Source organism: Octodon degus, unplaced genomic scaffold, assembly GCF_000260255.1.
Source record: "Octodon degus isolate 3935 unplaced genomic scaffold, OctDeg1.0 scaffold00001, whole genome shotgun sequence".
In the NCBI taxonomy this organism is placed as follows: domain Eukaryota; kingdom Metazoa; phylum Chordata; class Mammalia; order Rodentia; family Octodontidae; genus Octodon; species Octodon degus.
Genome location: NW_004524577.1, coordinates 26,934,710 through 26,953,152, shown reverse-complemented (window position 1 = coordinate 26,953,152; position 18,443 = coordinate 26,934,710). Strand labels below are relative to the sequence as shown.

The following is an 18,443-nucleotide window of genomic DNA, read 5'->3' as shown; positions in this document are numbered from 1 at the left end:
TTTTTTCCTGTATTTTAGGGAAGGGTCTACAGGATGTTCAAGGTCTCACTACTAGATCAGACTCACAGTGATTCTCCTGTTTACAGCCTCCCAAGTGCTAGATTATAGGCGTGCCCCCATGCCCAGTCTCAGTCACCGTTTCAGGGTACTCTGAGGGCGGGGCCAGCTCAGCGGCCCTGGGGATCAAGCCCCAGTTCCAGTGCCTGCTTGCGGGTGCTTTAATCTGCTGAGCTTTTTGACCTGCCCAGCAAAGTCATTATTATGGATATGTTCTACCTATTTTAGTCGTTGATAGTCCTTTGACTTTTAGTTAGGAAATTTCGGAAACTTTTAGAAATCTGAGATAATATTTGTTCAGTGCACTCTCCATACATATATCACAGAAACAAAACTTTTATGAAGTCATTAGGGTTTTTATGAATTCCATAATAAGCAGAAAACTCTTTTTTTTTTTGAGCATGCTGAGGTAACTCAGTTGTACATGCCAGCCTTGTATATGAAGAAAAGTAACTTGGTAAATTACAAATTTTAATGTAGTTCATGGCTTTTTACAGCCCCAAATGGTCATTCTTATCTGTAAATGTTAGATTTCCCTGTTAAGATTTATGTAGAATTGTGTGTTGATGCATTACTTAAAAATTTAGTGCAAAATAGATATAAAACTTAGTTTTCCCATTCCTGGGACACAGTATTAAATACATATAACTTAAAGGAAAAGAGACTTATTTGGCACATAATCAGAGCACTTAATTCATAGTCAGCAGGCTCTAAAGCAAAAACATCATGGCAGAGCAAAGCTGCTAAAGTTGATGGCATCTGAGAAGAAGAGGGGAACAAGCAGTACCAGAGAGGACAGGCAGGGACCAGATATGGTAACCAGGTTGTCTGTCCGTGACCTACCCAGAAACACCCACACATGTACTTTACTGATGTCCTAGGCAGTGCCCAAGTCAATCAAGCTGACCATTAAGTTTAACCTTTATCTTTTAGAGTTCAGAAAGTGCTACTCCAATAAAAAGCAAAGTTGAAGAAAAAGAAAAGCATATGATAGGGAACAGTCTACAGAAAATCAATGAACCTGAAACTGAGATCAGTCCTGGGAATTTAGCAGTGACTGTAAATATGAACGCCTCTGAGAACTTGAAGTATATTGTTAATCATGATGATGTTTTTGAGGTATGACTTTTATAATTTTTCTCAATTCTAAGAATTTTCAATTTACTATTTCATTTTTGCTAACCATTCTTAGAAACTTGATACCTTGATTGCAGAAAATAGTTTTGTGACTTCACCATTAAGAAGTTTCATGGGCTGGGAAGATAGCTCAGTAGAATAAGTGTTTGCCTGGCAAGTATAACGTCCTGAGTTCAATCCCTGGTACCGCATATAAATTAAAAAAAAAAAAAAAAGTTTCATAATATTTGGTAAATTTATCATGTCAAACATAATTCTTACACTGTGTATACACAAGTGTTTAACTGCTAGGTAAACTAGATGACATTGTACTGTAAAATACACAATTGTAATTGCTTTTCCTACAATTTAAAAATATAAAGGCTAATATAGGTATATTTAATTATTTCTCCTATTTAAACATTTATCATAGATATAAAAAAGAGGATTTTTGGTGTCTTTTTAGAGTTTGTTCTAGTGGAACAAGAAAAGCTATAGCTTAGGGCTGGGGAGATAGCTCAGTAGAGTAAGTGCTTGCCTGGCAGGTTCAAGGTCATGAGTTCAATCCCTAGAACTGCCAAAAAAAAGAAAAGCTATAGCTTAAAATAGCTTTATTGAGATATATCCTATACAGTGCATCTATTTAAAGTGTACAGTTCGGTAGGCTTTTGTATATTGCAGAGTTGTACAACCATCATCAGAATCATTATTAGAGCAGTTTTATAACCTCAGTGATTCAATGCTCATTAACTGTTACTCCTTGCTCTCTTCCTCCTTTGCCCTAAGCTACCAAAAATATACTTTATATCCCTGCATGAATTTGCCTACTCTTGACATGCAATGTAAATGGAACCATACAATATATGGTGCTTTTGTAACTAGTTTATTTCACTTGGCATGTTGTCTTGCAAGTTTATTTCTATTATAGCATGTATCATTACTGCCTCCATTTTTATGGTTGAATTATACTCCATTTTATGTATGTTCCACATGTTTGTTTTTCAGTTGATGGGCACTTGATTATTTCTACTTTTTTGGCTATAATGAATAAGGCCACAGTGTTTGTGTGTTGGCTTTTTTGTGGACATATATTTTTATTTCTCCTGCATGTGGGAGTAGAATTGTTAAGCATATGCTAACGTGATTTGCCTGTCTGAAGTGTTAACTTTTAACTAGTTATATTTTAATCATTTGTTATTTATAGCTGCATTGTCCACTATTGTGCACACAAACTGCAAGTGGATGTATAAGTTTAAAATGTAAATAAACTTAAAAATCGAGGCACTGGGGATGTAGTACAGAGGTAGAGTGCTCAGCCAACATGAGTGAGGCCCTGGGTTCATTCCTCATTGCCACCAAAAAAAACAAAAACAAAACCATAAACTTCAAAATTTTGAGCTTCTCAGTCAACACTAACTACATTTTCAATGACTATTGCCACATCTGGCTGGTTAGTGCCTGTGTCTAACATTAGCACAGATACAGAGGCTTTTAATCATTGTAGAAAGTTGTATTAGACAACAGTGGTGTACAGGAACAGTAGCATCTTTCTTTCTGAAAATTTAGAATGCATTTAAAACACATTTCACAGTTGTCCTATGAGTTATCTACTGCAGCGGGTAAAAGGAAACTCAGGACTTTTGGATGTACTTAAATGGATAACATTACTCAACATACTGCTAGATGTATTGAAGCCAATTTACCATCATCTTTGAAAAGCATACAGGTTTATCCCAGTGAACTTACTACTCAGTGTAAATTTTTGTTTAAGGTACTGTGTTTGGAGTTAAGTATAATCAAGACTATTTTTAGTTTGTAAGAAAATAATTAAATTGTAACATAGATCTTTTCTGCCTATGAAGAGGTGGCATCTGATATATTTGAAATATTTCAATTACTATCAAATATTTGATAGTAATAGGAGAACTCAGTGAAATGCAGAATGATAATAAGAGCAAAATAATGACACGTGAAAAAATGTTAAATCTGATTGTGTTAATGAAATAAAATCCGTGCAGTAGGTTAGACCCCAAATGATAGTACTGTTGTCGAGCCAGATGGTAGAGTTCTGTTACCAGTGCTACTGAATTCTCCAAGCTTGATGACTTTTTAAATAAAGGTACCAGAAAACATGGGCTGAAAGTTAGCTATGAGATTTTAGGAGATGTGGTATCTAAGTATCTGGCTATAAAGAGTAGAGAAGTAGGAACAGTGACATAACCATGATTGGTTAGGTTGCTGTCGTTAACAGAATAGGACAGTAAAATGTGATACAGGTTTGGTTTTGGATTTGTAGCATCTGAGCGATAGCAAAGTTTATGAAGGAGAAATTTCATGGAGAAAGTGTGGTGTGGAGTATAAATAATGCATATACCAAAGAGTAAAGTAGATTGCCCTTCCTTCTTCTGTTCTTGCACACTTCATATTTGTTGTCACTAAGTCCTGACAATCTCCAAATTTCTGTGAGCTGCTTTTCTCTTTGGCAGCCACCAGGATTATTGTGATAGCTGGATTCTTTTCTGCTAGTGTCTTTTCTTTCCCTGTACATTTTTGTTGTAAGACTATTTTAAAGCGTAAAACTGTAAGAATCTTACAGGTTCTTGGCTTGGCACCCTCTAACAATGACCAGTGAATGCTCAGCTTGAGTTTGTAGTCAGAGAACTACTTTTCTCCATACATAGTGTAGTCTTGCCTTTTTTTTTTTTTTTTTTTTAACCTTTCTTGCTGCTTACGCTGAGCTCCAGCTACACAGTGCTAATTTGCCTTTTCTTATTTCTGTGCTCTCTATTCAAAATGTCATTCCTTTCTTTATTGTCTGTCTGTCTGTCTTGGCGACAGGGTCTTGCTATGCTATGTAATTCAGGGTGGCCTCAAAATCACAGTGATCCTCTAGCCTCAGCCTTCCAAGTGCTGGGATTACAGACATGCATTACCACACGCAGTCCTCTTTGTTCACTCTTGCTCTGGCCCACCACCTGTTTTTATATGGCTTGTAACCTAAAAAGAATTTTACCTTGTTTTAAAAATTTGATTAACAATCAACAGAAGAATATTATGACATTGGAAATTACATGAAATTGAGATTGTAAATAAAGTTTTATACATGTGATCATAATTTGTTAGGGGACCGAGGAGGTAGCGGTGGAATAATAAGTGCCTGCCTGGCAAGTGCAAGGTCCTGACTTTGATCCCTGGTACTACCAAAAAAAAAAAAAAAAAATTATTTACATATTTTCTGACTTTTTGTGTCACAGCAGCAGTTCAGACAGCAATGATTAGGCCTACAACACCTAAAATACTGTCTCATCTTTCTGAAGTATTCTGCTGATCCTACCCTTATCTTTTAGATACTCCTAAGTACCGAAAAGTCTCGGTGCTTTGAACAGTACACCCTTTTAAAAGAATTTTTTATGAAATAAATTTATTGCATGTAACAAAATATTTCATATTAACTAGGATTGAATAACTTACAGTTTATCTGATCTCACGGACAGTATATACAGGATTAAAAATTTTTTTGTTGACTACTGGGTTTTGTTTTGTTTTGTTTTTTTTATCTGATAGCACTTAGTGGTAGGTGATCTGGAATAAGTATGAGAAAGAAATCATGAAAACAATAAAAATACCACCCTCTAATTGGATAAAAATTTCTTTTCTTTCTTTCTTTCTTTTCTTTCTTTTTTTTTTTTTTTTTTTGGAACCAGGGATTGAACTCAGACCCTTGCACTTGCCAGGGAAGCGCTTATTCCACTGAGCCATCTCCCCAGCCCCCCAAAATTTCTATTAATTCATTTTGATAACATCTCATCTTAGTCCATGTGATGGCCGTGGAACCCAGCAATCCTTAATAAATGTGATGAGTATAAATTTCTTACCTCCGGTATGGTGATGCACATCTGTAATCCCAGTACCTGGGAGGCTGAGGCCAAAGGATCACCACAGGTTTGAAGACAGCCTGGACTACTTAGCAAGATCCAGTCTCAAGAAAAGAAAAAAAAAAAATGAGAGAATAAGTTTGAGCATTAGAGAAAATTTGTTAAGATACTCCTACTAAACTGAGTTTTTCAAAGGCAGGGGTTCCACTCCAAGTTTTGTTGTTCTATCACTTTGTATAGTATCAGAAACCTACTAGTCATTAACATTTGAATAAGGCCTACCACAGAAAATTAGTCCATAGGTGCTTTGGTATATTGTTAACAATTACCAAAGTTGTATTGCCATATCTTGAAAAAGTTAACATATCCTAATATGAATCAACTGTTAACAAGAAAATATTTCATATGTATTCATATATTTATAGAGTCCAAAATTTAATTTTTATAAATATTCTTTCCCTTTTTTTCTTTAAACCAGGAATCTGAAGAACTTTCTTCTGATGAAGAGATGAAAATGGCAGAGATGAGACCACCATTAATTGAAACCTCTATTAACCAGCCAAAAGTCGTAGCACTTAGTAATAACAAAAAAGGTTAGATGTTGAAGGAAAGCACTAAAAATAGAAATGGCCTGAATAAAATTTATAAACTTTTGGAATATATTTCATTGAATGTCATATTACTTAGAAATAAGGTTTTGAACATGCCTTCTGGAAAAGTTCTCATTTCTCAATTTAAATGAATGATCTTGGTTGATCTTTTCTTTTTCTTCGTGCAGGTTTACTAGTAAGGACTTGTACTTTACAGATGAACAGAGAGTCTAGTTTATAATTTTATTTCTACTCCTTAGTTATGTGATCTTTGAGTTACTTAGTTTTATTCGGATGCATATATCCACTTTCATAGGCAGTGAAGCTAATAAAGAATTTTATGTCAAATGGACTATATTCAGATACACAGTAGGTGCTCATTGTTGTTTTACTCTTACCCATTCCAGACCATTTTTTTAACCATTCCCAATTCCCACCATTTTTCTGTGTAACAGAATCTTAGATTTCACACTCACATACACTGAGGATGATCATAATACTCAGATACTCAGAAAGGACATGGATCTTTAAAGGATAGCTTTCCATTCACTCACCTCTTGCCACTGATGCCTTGTCTTTATATTGTCTCTACCAAAAGTGTACCCACCCTGTTGCTCTTATGGCATCACTGGTGCTTCCTAGCAAGGTGGTCCATGCATAGTTTGGGTTCATGATCATTGTGTTAGTGATACCTGGTATTCGTTGATCATTTCACTTACAAGTTATATAGGTATAGTGCTCAGTATTTTATGTTATCTAATTGCCACAATAACTCCATAATAAGGGAGAGGAATATATCTGGGAAAGTCCATCTAGTTTATGTATCTTATTAAAAAATCCCATATTCAGATATCTTGAGGTTGAGACTACTTAAGCTGAGGGATATATATATATAGATCTGAGAACATCAAAATTATCCTCAATTCATGTAATCTTCCATGGATGTGTCTATATATACCACTTCCATGATTTGATTAGAATTGTTTTGTTTTTTTTTTTTTTCTTTTTTCTTTCTTTCTTTCTTTTTCTTCTTTTTCTTACAGAACCGGGGATTGAACGCAGGCCCTTGCATTTGCCAGGGAAGTGCTTATTCCACTGAGCCATTTCCCCGGCCCCTAGAATTGTTAAAAATAGTATTTTAATAACTGCTTTGTTAAAATACTATTTTTTGCATTATCTGCATGTCATGGACTATGAATACTGTTTCTGTTTAGTATAATTATTACCTACTCAGCTATCTCGAGAGATTGCCATCCTTTAATAATTCCATGAAATACTTTAAAGAACATGACAAAGTAGCTGACTTTTAAGAATTTTCTTGTTTTGTGGAGTGACTGCTTTGCTCATTTTTATTTCCAGAATTGGAAAGAAATTCCACATTTATTTGAAATAATACCCCGATAACTGTATGAAGTATAACTGTGTTTTTAATTTCAAGTTGTTAAAATTACAAAAAGTACAAAATGTATTTACTAAAATTAATGTTCTTAGAAAAATGTTTATAGTCCTGACCATAATGAAATCAAATTCTGGGTAACCCTAACTTTTGATTACATTAAAAATGATACCTCAATTTTAAAGTTCTTTAATCTTTACATGTATTTAGGAATGAATTTTCAGGAGTATTTCAGCTTTTTAGCCATATAATTTATTACTTCATATATGGAACCAAGACAAAATGCTATTTCTCATCTCTGGAAAACAATTTCCCACAAGGTCTTTGTGAATTTATCTTTGGTGTTTTGTGTGTGTGTTTGTTTCAGATGAAACAAAGGATGCAGATTCTTTATCAGATGAAGTAACACACAATAGCAATCAGAATAACAGCAATTGTTCCTCTCCATCTCGGATGTCTGATTCAGTTTCTCTTAATACTGATAGTAGTCAAGACACCTCACTCTGCTCTCCAGTGAAACAAACTCATACTGGTATTAATTCTAAAATCAGGTTTGTGAACAGCTTACAAAATTGCTTACTTGTACAATGCATAGAAATAGGCAAATAATAACTGCGTGCCTAAACTATAAAGTGTTTCACAGATCCTAGAGAAGTGGTTCAAACAATATACATTTTCTATTTCATAACCTTTGTAATTTTTGTATTTCTATTTTAAAAGTTTTTTTTTAATAGGAAAGATTTGAATGGGATTCTCAAACTTTTGGTGAAAAGATTGAACATTTATACATTATTTATATACACTGTACAACATATATAGCCTATTGGAGTAGTTCAGGTTGAAAGGATTGTATTTATATTTATTAATATGGAATCATTGCGGGGAGGCATTAAAGAATACAGTCAGATACTTTGACTGGTGCTGTATATTTGTGTATATTTTGTAAAACAAACCCTATGAGAGAAATGTAGCTGTTAATTCCTGTAGTCTGGAATATAAAAGAGGTTTCAAACTAATTTTAAAGTTTTTGAGAAATTTGGGTATTGAAGCAAGTCCATGCTATACAGTCTTAGTATGAGTCTGTCACCTGTAGTCTGCTTGAGAGAAAGATTTAAGCTACTGGTGAAACAGAAACTGATTATTCATATATTTTTAACATCATTTAGAATTTAAATTGTTCTTAAATTCCATGATAGTTAACTAAGATATGTAGTGTTGTAGTAAAAAAAAACATATTTTCTGCATGAAATGTTTTAAGTATTATATAATTATAATTAATCATTTATACTTACTCTCTGAATTCTAGAGTACAACCTACTGTTTTAAAATACTAATTTTAGCTGGATGCAGTAGCACAAGCCTGTAATCCTAGCTGCTTGACAGGCTAAGCCAGAAAGATCACAAGTTCAAGGCCAGTCTGGACAACTTAATGAGCTCTGTTTCAAGATAAAATTTAAGGACTGGGGATGTAGCTCATCACCCTGCAGGTTCAATTTTCAGTGTTGGTTTTTAAAAAACAAGCCACTGGCTTTATAATATCTTAATCTTTTTGATCTTAAAATAGTAATTAATATGCTGGATGAAATTTTACTGATTTTTTTGGGGGGAATAATACAGTATTTTGTATTTTGTGTGTGTGTGTGCTATTTATTTCTAATGTTATCTTTTGTCCACTGAGGAGATTATTAAGGAATGTTTATGAAAACATAAATTGAATAGAAAAAGTCACAAATATGTGTTTCCCACCATTAAAAATAAAATATTGTCTATAATTTTGGAGTGACATATTTATAAAATATTTGCCAAATACATTGTGTAGTCATTTAGGAATAGTGATTACATTTAGTTTCTCTTTTGATCCTTTTATATAGTTAATGCAGAACAATAGGCAGTTTAGTCTTTTTACAGTTTTTACTGCTGTTTGACTTTAAGAATAACTGTTCTTAGTTAATATTTTGTTAATAAATTTTATTTATTTATTTATTTATTTATTTTTTGGGGGGGGTACCGGGGATTGAACTCAAGACCCTGTGCTTGCCAGGCAGGCGCTTATTCTACCGAGCTATCTCCTCTGCCCCAATATTGTTAACTGTGGTTGATAACATAAATGTCGTAGTTACCTATAAAGATCTATGCTCCTTTTTCTCTGTATCTGCCCATTTCGTTTTATTTTTTGGTGCATTTGTGAAAAGATGTAGGTGCAGAAGAGGATATAAGATTCTGCTTTTGTTCATACTTTAGCCCTTTTAAACAGTTTTGTGACAAATTAGATCCAGAATATTGATGATAATTAGTTCTGGTATTATCTATGTGTTTTAGTTATGTTTATTTCCACCCAACTTAATATAAATTTATACTATTTGACATTAAGGTAATACTTTTTCATTTAAGTCCATTTTTGAACTAACATGTAAAAACATTGAAGTTGTACCCAGTAATGGAGTAAGGTGATATTCTGATACATGTATACATTGTATAATGAAGGTAATATTTTCAAATCATGTGCTTGGTACTGTCAACTGTGACTCTGATGATTCTTGTATTACCAGCACATCAAGTAGTTAATATGTAGTCCCCCATTATCAAGAAGACATGACTTTATTACTTTTTTCATAAAATTATCTTTATTATAGGCAAGAAGATGAGAATTTTAACAGCCTTTTGCACAATGGAGATATTTTAAACAATTCACCAGAGGAAAAATTCAAGGTTCACGATAAAAAAGATTTTAACTTTCCTGAATATGATTTAAATATCGAAGAACGATTAGTTCTAATTGAGAAAGGTGACTCAACAGCCACATCTGATGAACCTCACAAATTAGACCATATCAACATGAACCTTAATAAACTTATGAGTAATGATACATTTCAACCAGATATAATGGAAAGATCAAAGACACAGGATATAGTTCTTGGAGCAGGCTTTTTAAACAATTCTAAAAGGGAAGCTGAACATTTGGAAAACGGAAACAGGTATCCTAATCTGGAAACTATAAATAAGGTAAACGGACATTCAGAGGAAATCCTGCAGTCTTCTACTGGGACCGAACCACAAGATAGCAGTTCTTCTGTTGATGTAGGTATTTCCAAAAGCACTGAAGATCTCTCCCTTCAGAGTAGTGGTCCAGTTGGATCTGTTGTGAAGTCTCATAGCATAACTAATATGGAGACAGGAGGGTTAAAAATTTATGATATTCTTAGTGATAATGGACCTCAGCAGCCAAGTGCAGCAGTTAAAATCACATCTACTATTGATGGGAAAAATATAGTCAGGAGCAAGTCTGCCACACTATTATATGATCAACCATTGCAAGTATTTACTGGTTCTTCTTCATCTTCTGATTTAATATCAGGTACAAAGGCAATTTTCAAGTTTGATTCAAATCATAATCCTGAAGAGCCAGATATGAGAGCCCCCACAGCAAGTAGCCCACAGTCTACACTTCAAATGTATGGTTCTCCACAATATAATATCCAGTACAGTGGTAGTGCTGCAGTCAAAGACAGTTTGTGGCCCTCCAAACAGATTTCCCAGACAGATCCTGTTAGTTTTCCTCATCGCCTTCCTAGATCAGAAAGCACAGAAAGCCACAGTTATGCTAAACATTCTGCCAATATGAATTTCTCTAATCATAACAATGTTAGAGCTAATACTGCATACCATTTACACCAGAGACTTGGCCCAGCAAGACATGGAGAAATGTGGGCTGTCTCACCAAATGACCGGCTTGTACCTACTGTGAGTCGAACTACAATTCAGCGACAAAGTAGTGTATCCTCAGCAGCCTCTGTAAATCTTGGTGATCCGGGTTCTACAAGGCATGCTCAGATTCCCGAAGGAGATTATTTATCATACAGAGAGTTACATTCAGTGGGAAGAACACCAATGATGTCAGGATCACAGAGACCTCTTTCTGCACGAACGTACAGCATTGATGGCCCAAATGCATCAAGGCCTCAGAGTGCTCGACCTTCTATTAATGAAATATCAGAGAGAACTATGTCAGTTAGTGATTTCAACTATTCACGGACTAGCCCTTCAAAACGACCAAATGCAAGGGTTGGTTCTGAACATTCTTTGTTAGATCCTTCAGGAAAAAGTAAAGTTCCTCATGATTGGCGAGAACAAGTACTTCGACACATTGAGGCCAAAAAGTTAGAAAAGGTAATTGAACATGAACTTTTAAATTCTTTTTATAAATGTATTTATTTTCCTTATTCATCATACAGTAAGATACTCTGGAATTACAGAATATCTTTCTTATATTGGAGTATTTCTGTAGTATGAGAACAGAGTTCTAAAAATAAACAGCTGAGACAGTTGAGATGTTAGTATATACTTCTGTTTCTCTTATTTCTTAGTATCTCTAGTGGTCATATAGTCACCTTATATATTTATTTGTGTATCTTTCAGATTATACACACACAGTACTAGAAGGAATATATGTGTATCTCTGTTTAGCATTTTGTGACCTCACTAACATTGATTATGTAAATAGTATAAGAAAATAGCAGTTTATAGTTAACAGAATATCAGGGAATGTACTTACAAAGGTAAATATTTTGTGTATTTTTTTTTTCCAGTCCATGGTATATGAACTAACATTGACACTGACTCAACATAACTTTTGGCATGGCATTGTTGACTTTTCTGAACTGCATCTCTGATCTTGAACTTGTTTCTGCAATTGTACAGCTTAGAATCATTGTTTAAAACAACTATTGCTCATATGCACATAACTATGTGAAGGTCTTTATTTTTTGAAAGGAGTTCAAAATTAAAAAACAAAATTATAAGGGCCGGCCAGATAGTTCAGCGGACTAAAGTGACTGTTGAGGCAGTGCCGGCCCCACCCATGGGACACACTGAGATGGCAGTTAAGACTGGCTGTGTTGGCATGAGCCTGTAATTCCAGCAATTGGGAGGCTGAAAACAGGAGAATCACTACGAGTCTGATCTACATAATGAGGCCCTGTAAACCCTGTCCTAAAAATTAAAAAAAAAAAAAAATTATGCAGTGAAATTGATATTAGTGCCAAAATCATGCCAGAAGTGTTATCTAGTTCTTCATGGTTTAGCTTTATATCTCACTGAATTTTACTCTAGCATTGTTTTTCCTGTTTTTAAATTTGGCTGAACATACCTAGTCTCAATTGATCATTTAAAGTTTTTAAATTATTTTAAGAAGTAGATGTCTGGGCTGGTGAGATGGCTCAGTGGTCTAAAGCACCTACTTAAAACAAGCTAGGCTAAGCAAAACACAGGGACCACGGTTCAATCCCCCAGCACCACATGCCAGCCAGCCCTGCCCCCTGGTGTGCTGAGCTGGCCACACACACACACACACACACACACACAAATAAATAAATAAAATTAAAAAAAAAAGTAGATGTCTGAAATATGATTGATTAGTTCTATCAATTCATATTATCACCCATAATTGTTAGCTCTTTTTAACGAGGTTGTCAACTTTGGATACCTGAATATCTGTAAGCAGTAACACTTTCATTCTCATCTTTTTCTTTAGCTGAATTCTGTACATGCTGTTAAAGTCTATTTGAACTTTATGCTTTTTTCAGGAATATGTAAATTTCTTACGCAGAGGAGAGGAATAGCATAGTTTTCCTAAAAAGCAGTATGGAAATAGATTTTTATGGATGAGAGATTAAATTGTGAGATTATTTAGTAATACAAATGAGTTTTTATCAATGGATTGAAACAAATCATGAATTCTGAATAGATTTTTTTGAGAGTTCACTTCTCATTGAGTATTGTCTTCCTGTAGTCAGCCTTTGAAGAAAAGAAAGCTTGAGATTTGTGCATTAACTAATTGTTAGGAATGCCATTATCACTGGGCATAGTCAAAGAGGAACAAATTTGGAGGAAGAGATGCATTTGGTTATTGTATTCTGTGTAGTCTGTCCCTCAGATCACTAGTTTTCCTGCTTCTTTCCAATCTGACAGAGATGTGCCCTGGTCTTTAGTAAATAGAAATCAAGTTCAGTCTACCTCTCACCTTTCATTTTTCACTGCATAAAATACATATTTGGAAATTTGCTGTATAATGTCTTAGAGAACATATGACAGTTTTTGTAGTTGTGTCCTTGCATGGTAAGCCCACTAGACAAGGAGCTTAAACTTTCTTTTGTCTCAGTTTCTTTGTTTATAAAATAGATACAATGAAAGAGGAACTATATGATTGTTTAAAAATTGAATGTATTATGTTGGGAGTGATAATGCACGCCTGTAATCCCAGCACTTCTGAGGCTGAGGTAGGAGAATCTCTGTGAGTTCAAGGCCAGCCTAGGCTGCATAACAAATTGAAAGCCAGCCTGGACTACATTGTGAGACTCTGCCTCAAAAAAAGAAAATTGAATGAATTAACACATAAAAGCACTTAGAATACCACCTCATGTGTCTTAATGATAGTGTTTGTTCCCTACATCCTCAGCGTAATTGTCCACTAAAATATAAAAACATTAGCTAATTTCAAAAATGCTTTTTATTAGGCAGGTGTATTGGCACATGCCTGGAATTCCAGCGCTTGGGAGGCTGAGGCAGGAGGATTACCTTGAGTTTGAGGACTTAGTGAGTCCAGCCCAGCCTAAACTATCTGACAAGACCTTGTCTCCGAAGCAAAACAGTAGCCAGGGTGATAGCTCAGCAGCATAAGCACCTGCCTGCCAAGTACAAGGTCCCGAGTTCAATCCCTGGTACCAAAAAACAAACAAACAAAAAAAAAACCTTTTTTTTTTTTTTTTTTTTTTTTTTTTTTTTTTTTTTTTCTTTTTTTTCTTTTTTTTGGTACAGGGTGTTCAGGGTCTCACTACATAGATCAGACTCCTGGTGATCCTCCTATTGTCATCCTCCGAAGTGCTGGGATTATAGGCTTGTGTCACCGTGTCCTGTTTCAATTGCCATCTCAGCACATGGGGCCGGGACAGCATGCCCGGGATCAAACCCCAGTTGCTGCACTTCTGCCTATGCAAGTACTTTTAGTCTGCTGAGCTATCTGGCCAGACCCCCACACACACACACACACACCACCACCACCGATGTAGAGCACAACAAATTCTGAGATGGGTTATTTTGTGTTAAGCCATTTAATTTTATAGTTCCTAATTTTATGTAAACAGATATTTTAATATCAGAGATAAAGAGCTTTCAGGAAATTAAAGTATTTGTATGTTTCTTTAGATTTTAAACTTAAGCACTTAGTAGGGATAAAGATCTTGAATAATTGCTTTTTTAAAAAATTTCTATTATATAGGCTTGCCTGCCAGGAAAAAATACAAAATATTAATAGAGACATTGGGCTGGACTATATACTAATGCATACACTTATTTATCTTTATACATGCAAATATATGTAAGGCTACAAAAAAATAGAAATTTTAAGAGAAGTTTGGTATCACAAGATGAAATTGTACTATAGTAATAGTAATTATCTCTTAGTGTGGTTTGGTTGGGTTTTTTTTGTTTTGTGTTTGTTTGTTTGTTTTTGGTACTGGAGATCGAACTCTGGACCTTATACTTGTCAGGCAAGTACTTATGCCACTGAGCTGTATCCCCAGCCTCTTAATGTTGGTTTGTGTTTTTGTTTTTGTTTTTTGTTTTGTTTTGTTTTTAAAGATGAGATTTCATAGTATTACTAGGCTGGCCCAGAACTCCTGGTTCAAGCATTCGTTTTGTATCAGCCTCCCAAGTAGGTAAGACCACAGGTGTACACCAGTGCCTAACATGTGGATTTTAAAATATATTGCTGCTGTATTTTAATTTCGAACCTAATGATAAATACAAGAGTAATTGCACAGGATGGGACTATTCAAGAACATTACTTTTTTTTTTTTTTTTTTTTTTATACCAGGGATCAAACTCAGGACCTTGTGCATGCCAGGCAGGTGCTTAAGCTGCTGAGCTATCTCCCTGGCCCAAGAACACTTTTTAAAATACTAGTAAAGTTTTGATACACTAGATTGTTAATGGATTAAGGTAAAAATTTTTATCAGGAAATAGTGTTCAAAGCAAGGAAAGACAAAGGCTTGGGACCAGTTGAATTACAGAACACCCCCCCCCCCATTGGGGATTGAACTCAGAACCTTGTGTTTGCCAGGCAGGCGCTTATATGTCACTGAGCTGTGTCCCTAGCTCTTAGGAGTTCTTTTGAACAAATTTAATAATGCAGTACTTGGGCCATATTATGGATATGAAATGTCATAATAGCAGTTAGGATGTTTAATGCTTACAGAGTGCTAGAAAGCTACACTGTACAATTGTCTCTTCTATATGAGATCCATGAAGTGTCTATTCTCAGTGACTTATAGTAAGGAAATTGAGGCACAAAATAGGTAAGTAATTTCCTCAGGATATCATTATACATGTTATATAGATGAAAGGAAACAACTGAAAAAGCCAGGAGGATGGTTTCAGTTTGACATGGTAAACAGTGGGGAGACAAATTTGAATACCAATATGATACTCAGCAAATGTGTTTAGGATAATTGATAGGCGTTAGTTTAGGAAATCGTTTCAATTTTTTAAAATCCAAAAGATGAGGGCTGGCCAAATAGCTCAGTGGGTTAAAGCGCCTGTTTAGGCAGATGCAGGACAGCCCGGCCCCCCAGGGCATTCTGAGAGGCAATCAAGACTGGATGCGGTAGCACACGCCTGTAATTCCAGCTCTTGGGAGGCTGTAAACAGGTGGATCACTATGAGTCCAATCTGTGTAGTGAGACCCTGAACACCCTGTAGGCCCTTCCCTAAAACAAAAAGGAATAAATAAATAAAAATACAAAAGGCTAGGATTATGGCAGTAGGAGGGATGAATCTGAAAGACACTGACAAGAATATTTTTTTTAAAAATCCTAAACTTGATGGGTGTGGTGACAAATCCCTGTAATCCCAGTACTCAGGAGCCTGAAACAAGATTATAGTGAGTTCAAACTATCCTGTGTTACCTAGTAGCAAGACCCTGGTCACTGTCTCAGAAAACCCAAATATAAATAAATGTCTCAGTGGTAAGATAGTAGAGGCCTTAAAGCTGTGTGGTACAGTATTTATCAAAAAAGTAAATTGGAATTTTCAATATAGTGAATTTGTAATGATTCATGTAGCTTGGAACACAATATGAAATTGAAGTTAGTGATGCAAATTCAATATATAAACCATGTACCTGAGGCAAATTTTTCTATTAGAAAAATACTGAAAAAAGTAGTTTTAAGTAATTGTAAATTTCTAGTGGTGCTAGACAAAGTTATTCCAAAACAATGTGTTAAGGTTCTGGACACGTGCACATAAGTCTCCAACATCTTCCTGTGTCCTGTTAGCTTTTAGGAATTTTGTCATTTTAAAGGCAGAGTGGTATGAGCAGCCAAACATTCAGGTATAGATTTTTATCTGTGTTCTTCCTTTAATCTAGATCAGTGGTTCTCAAATTAGGCCATTTTGGTTCTCTAAATAAAACTATATATGTATAAATTTGGTAGGAATTTTAACTATTGTGTAATTTTTTAATTTAGCATGTAAGTCTGGCCAAACCCCTAAAAATAGTTGTTTTAATTTTCCTGAGAATAATTTACTATTCTGACACTGTCCTGTAAACTCCTTTCATTCAAAAAACTTTTTAATATTGAAGCATAGTTTATATGTTAAAAACTGGATCTTTTTATTTCTGTAAGCTCCTAATACATTTAGAGGGTTTTATTTAAACTTTGTTTGTTGGTGAAATGGGGTCTTGCTGTGTAGCCCAAGGTGGCCTCACATTTGCAACAGTCCTCTTGCCTTAGCCTCCCACTAAGGAGTGCTGGTATTACAGAGCTGTGTCACCAGGCCCTGCTAGACATACTTTCACTTTGTATATTAAAAAGTATTCTAAAAACTTAATTATGAATCTGAAATTTCCCTTTTTTGTTTATAGAAACTATTCTGTGCTGCACTCTTGTTCTTATTCATTTAATGTAGGAGTCAGAAGGCCCATTTAATGCATGGGCCCAGAAGCACATCGAGTGTTACATAAGTATATTACCAATTAGGTCCTTTAATGGCAGCCTGCTTTAGACTCCAGATTTCAAAGCTTTGGTTCAAAGTAGTGGTGCTTGATAGAGGACCAGCACAGTTATAGTAGCAGAGTGAGCATTGAAAGTCTCCCTCTCCCAGGGGATTTCATATGGCCTGTTCTACCTTGTGAATACCCAAATCAAAAGTTGTGGCTTTGCACAACTGGGAGTTTAGTAATAATAGATAATTGATTGAAGCTTAAGTGTTTTTAAGACGTGCAGTAGTCATTCCTACCCATAAAGCTGTACCTAGAGTCCAGACAGAAAACGGACCTCACTTTAAAAATCTCAAGACTATACTTAGCTCAGCTAGTAATGAAGATTTCAAAGGAGCCAGGCGTGGTGGTTGCATGCTTGTAATCCCAGCCCTTGGGAGACTGGGGCAGGAAGATTGCTGGGATCCAGGCTTCTCTGTATACATAGTGAGTTGAAGGCCAACCTGACTTACATGGTGAGACCATATCTCAAAATAAACAAGAAAAAGACTTGAAATAAAACTTTTTACTTCAGAGTTGACTAATATTAGCAACTGCTAATAATCCTTCCTGAGTAAAGAGCATTTCATATTATAATATCATTGAAACAACAAAGTGACTTATTCCCAGTTTTTGTTTTTTAGTGCTGGGAGATTAAACCCAGATACTTGCTACCCACTGAGCTATGTGCCTCCAGTTCTGTTTATTAGTTGTCATATGGATATCAGCATGTAGTGCCCAGCATTGCCCAGGATACTATGCATAACATTTAATTGTGTAATGTGTTGAGACAGGGCGCACTTTTAAGTACATACCTGTGCACAAGCTTGAACTCAAAACCAGACCTTTTGAGCTTGAACGTGATTATTCAGTGAAATATTGACAGTAAGCTTTTGTGTGTTCCAAGATGACAGAGAAAGCTTCGTTCACATTCTGATCAAATGTTTATGGGCCCTCTAAATAGCCTCTGCTAAATTTTTAATCTTGGTGATGAAATAGTTCGGAGAAAAAAGCAGGTTTGGGGCTTTAGCTTTTTCTTTAGTCGTGACTTTAAAATCCACAAAAGAATAGTGTATATGGTAATTTTGTAGATATTTCTGGAATCCTGTATTTCTTTCTTTTTCTTTTTTTAATTGTTTTGTTTTGTTTTGTACCAAGGATTGAACTCAGGACCTTGCACTTGCCAGGCAGGTGCTTATGCGACTGAGCTATCTTCCTGGCTATTTCTTGGTATTAGACATAAAACTCAAAATCTAAGGAAGATCTGTATTTCCTAAGAGTAATAATATATACAGCCAGGTGTAGTGGTGCATATCTTTAATGCCAGCACTTGGGAGGCTGAGGCAGGAGGATTGCCATGAGTTCTATACCAGCCT

The 18,443-nt window shown here is 35.2% G+C and overlaps 1 protein-coding gene across 5 annotated transcripts in view; it reads left to right on the top strand.

The window, feature by feature from the left end:
• Erbin (erbb2 interacting protein) overlaps positions 1-18,443 on the top strand; it is a 142,982-nt gene that overhangs the window by 109,048 nt on the left and 15,491 nt on the right. For 4 of the 5 annotated variants that reach the window (XM_023705820.1, XM_004623039.3, XM_004623040.2 and 1 more), the window contains 4 exons: positions 991-1,176; positions 5,527-5,641; positions 7,402-7,585; positions 9,668-11,201. In XM_023705820.1, the coding sequence (XP_023561588.1) occupies positions 991-1,176; positions 5,527-5,641; positions 7,402-7,585; positions 9,668-11,201 (2,019 nt within the window). The remainder of the gene's footprint in view (positions 1-990; positions 1,177-5,526; positions 5,642-7,401; positions 7,586-9,667; positions 11,202-18,443) is intronic. The other variant, XM_023705883.1, reaches the window with a different exon arrangement.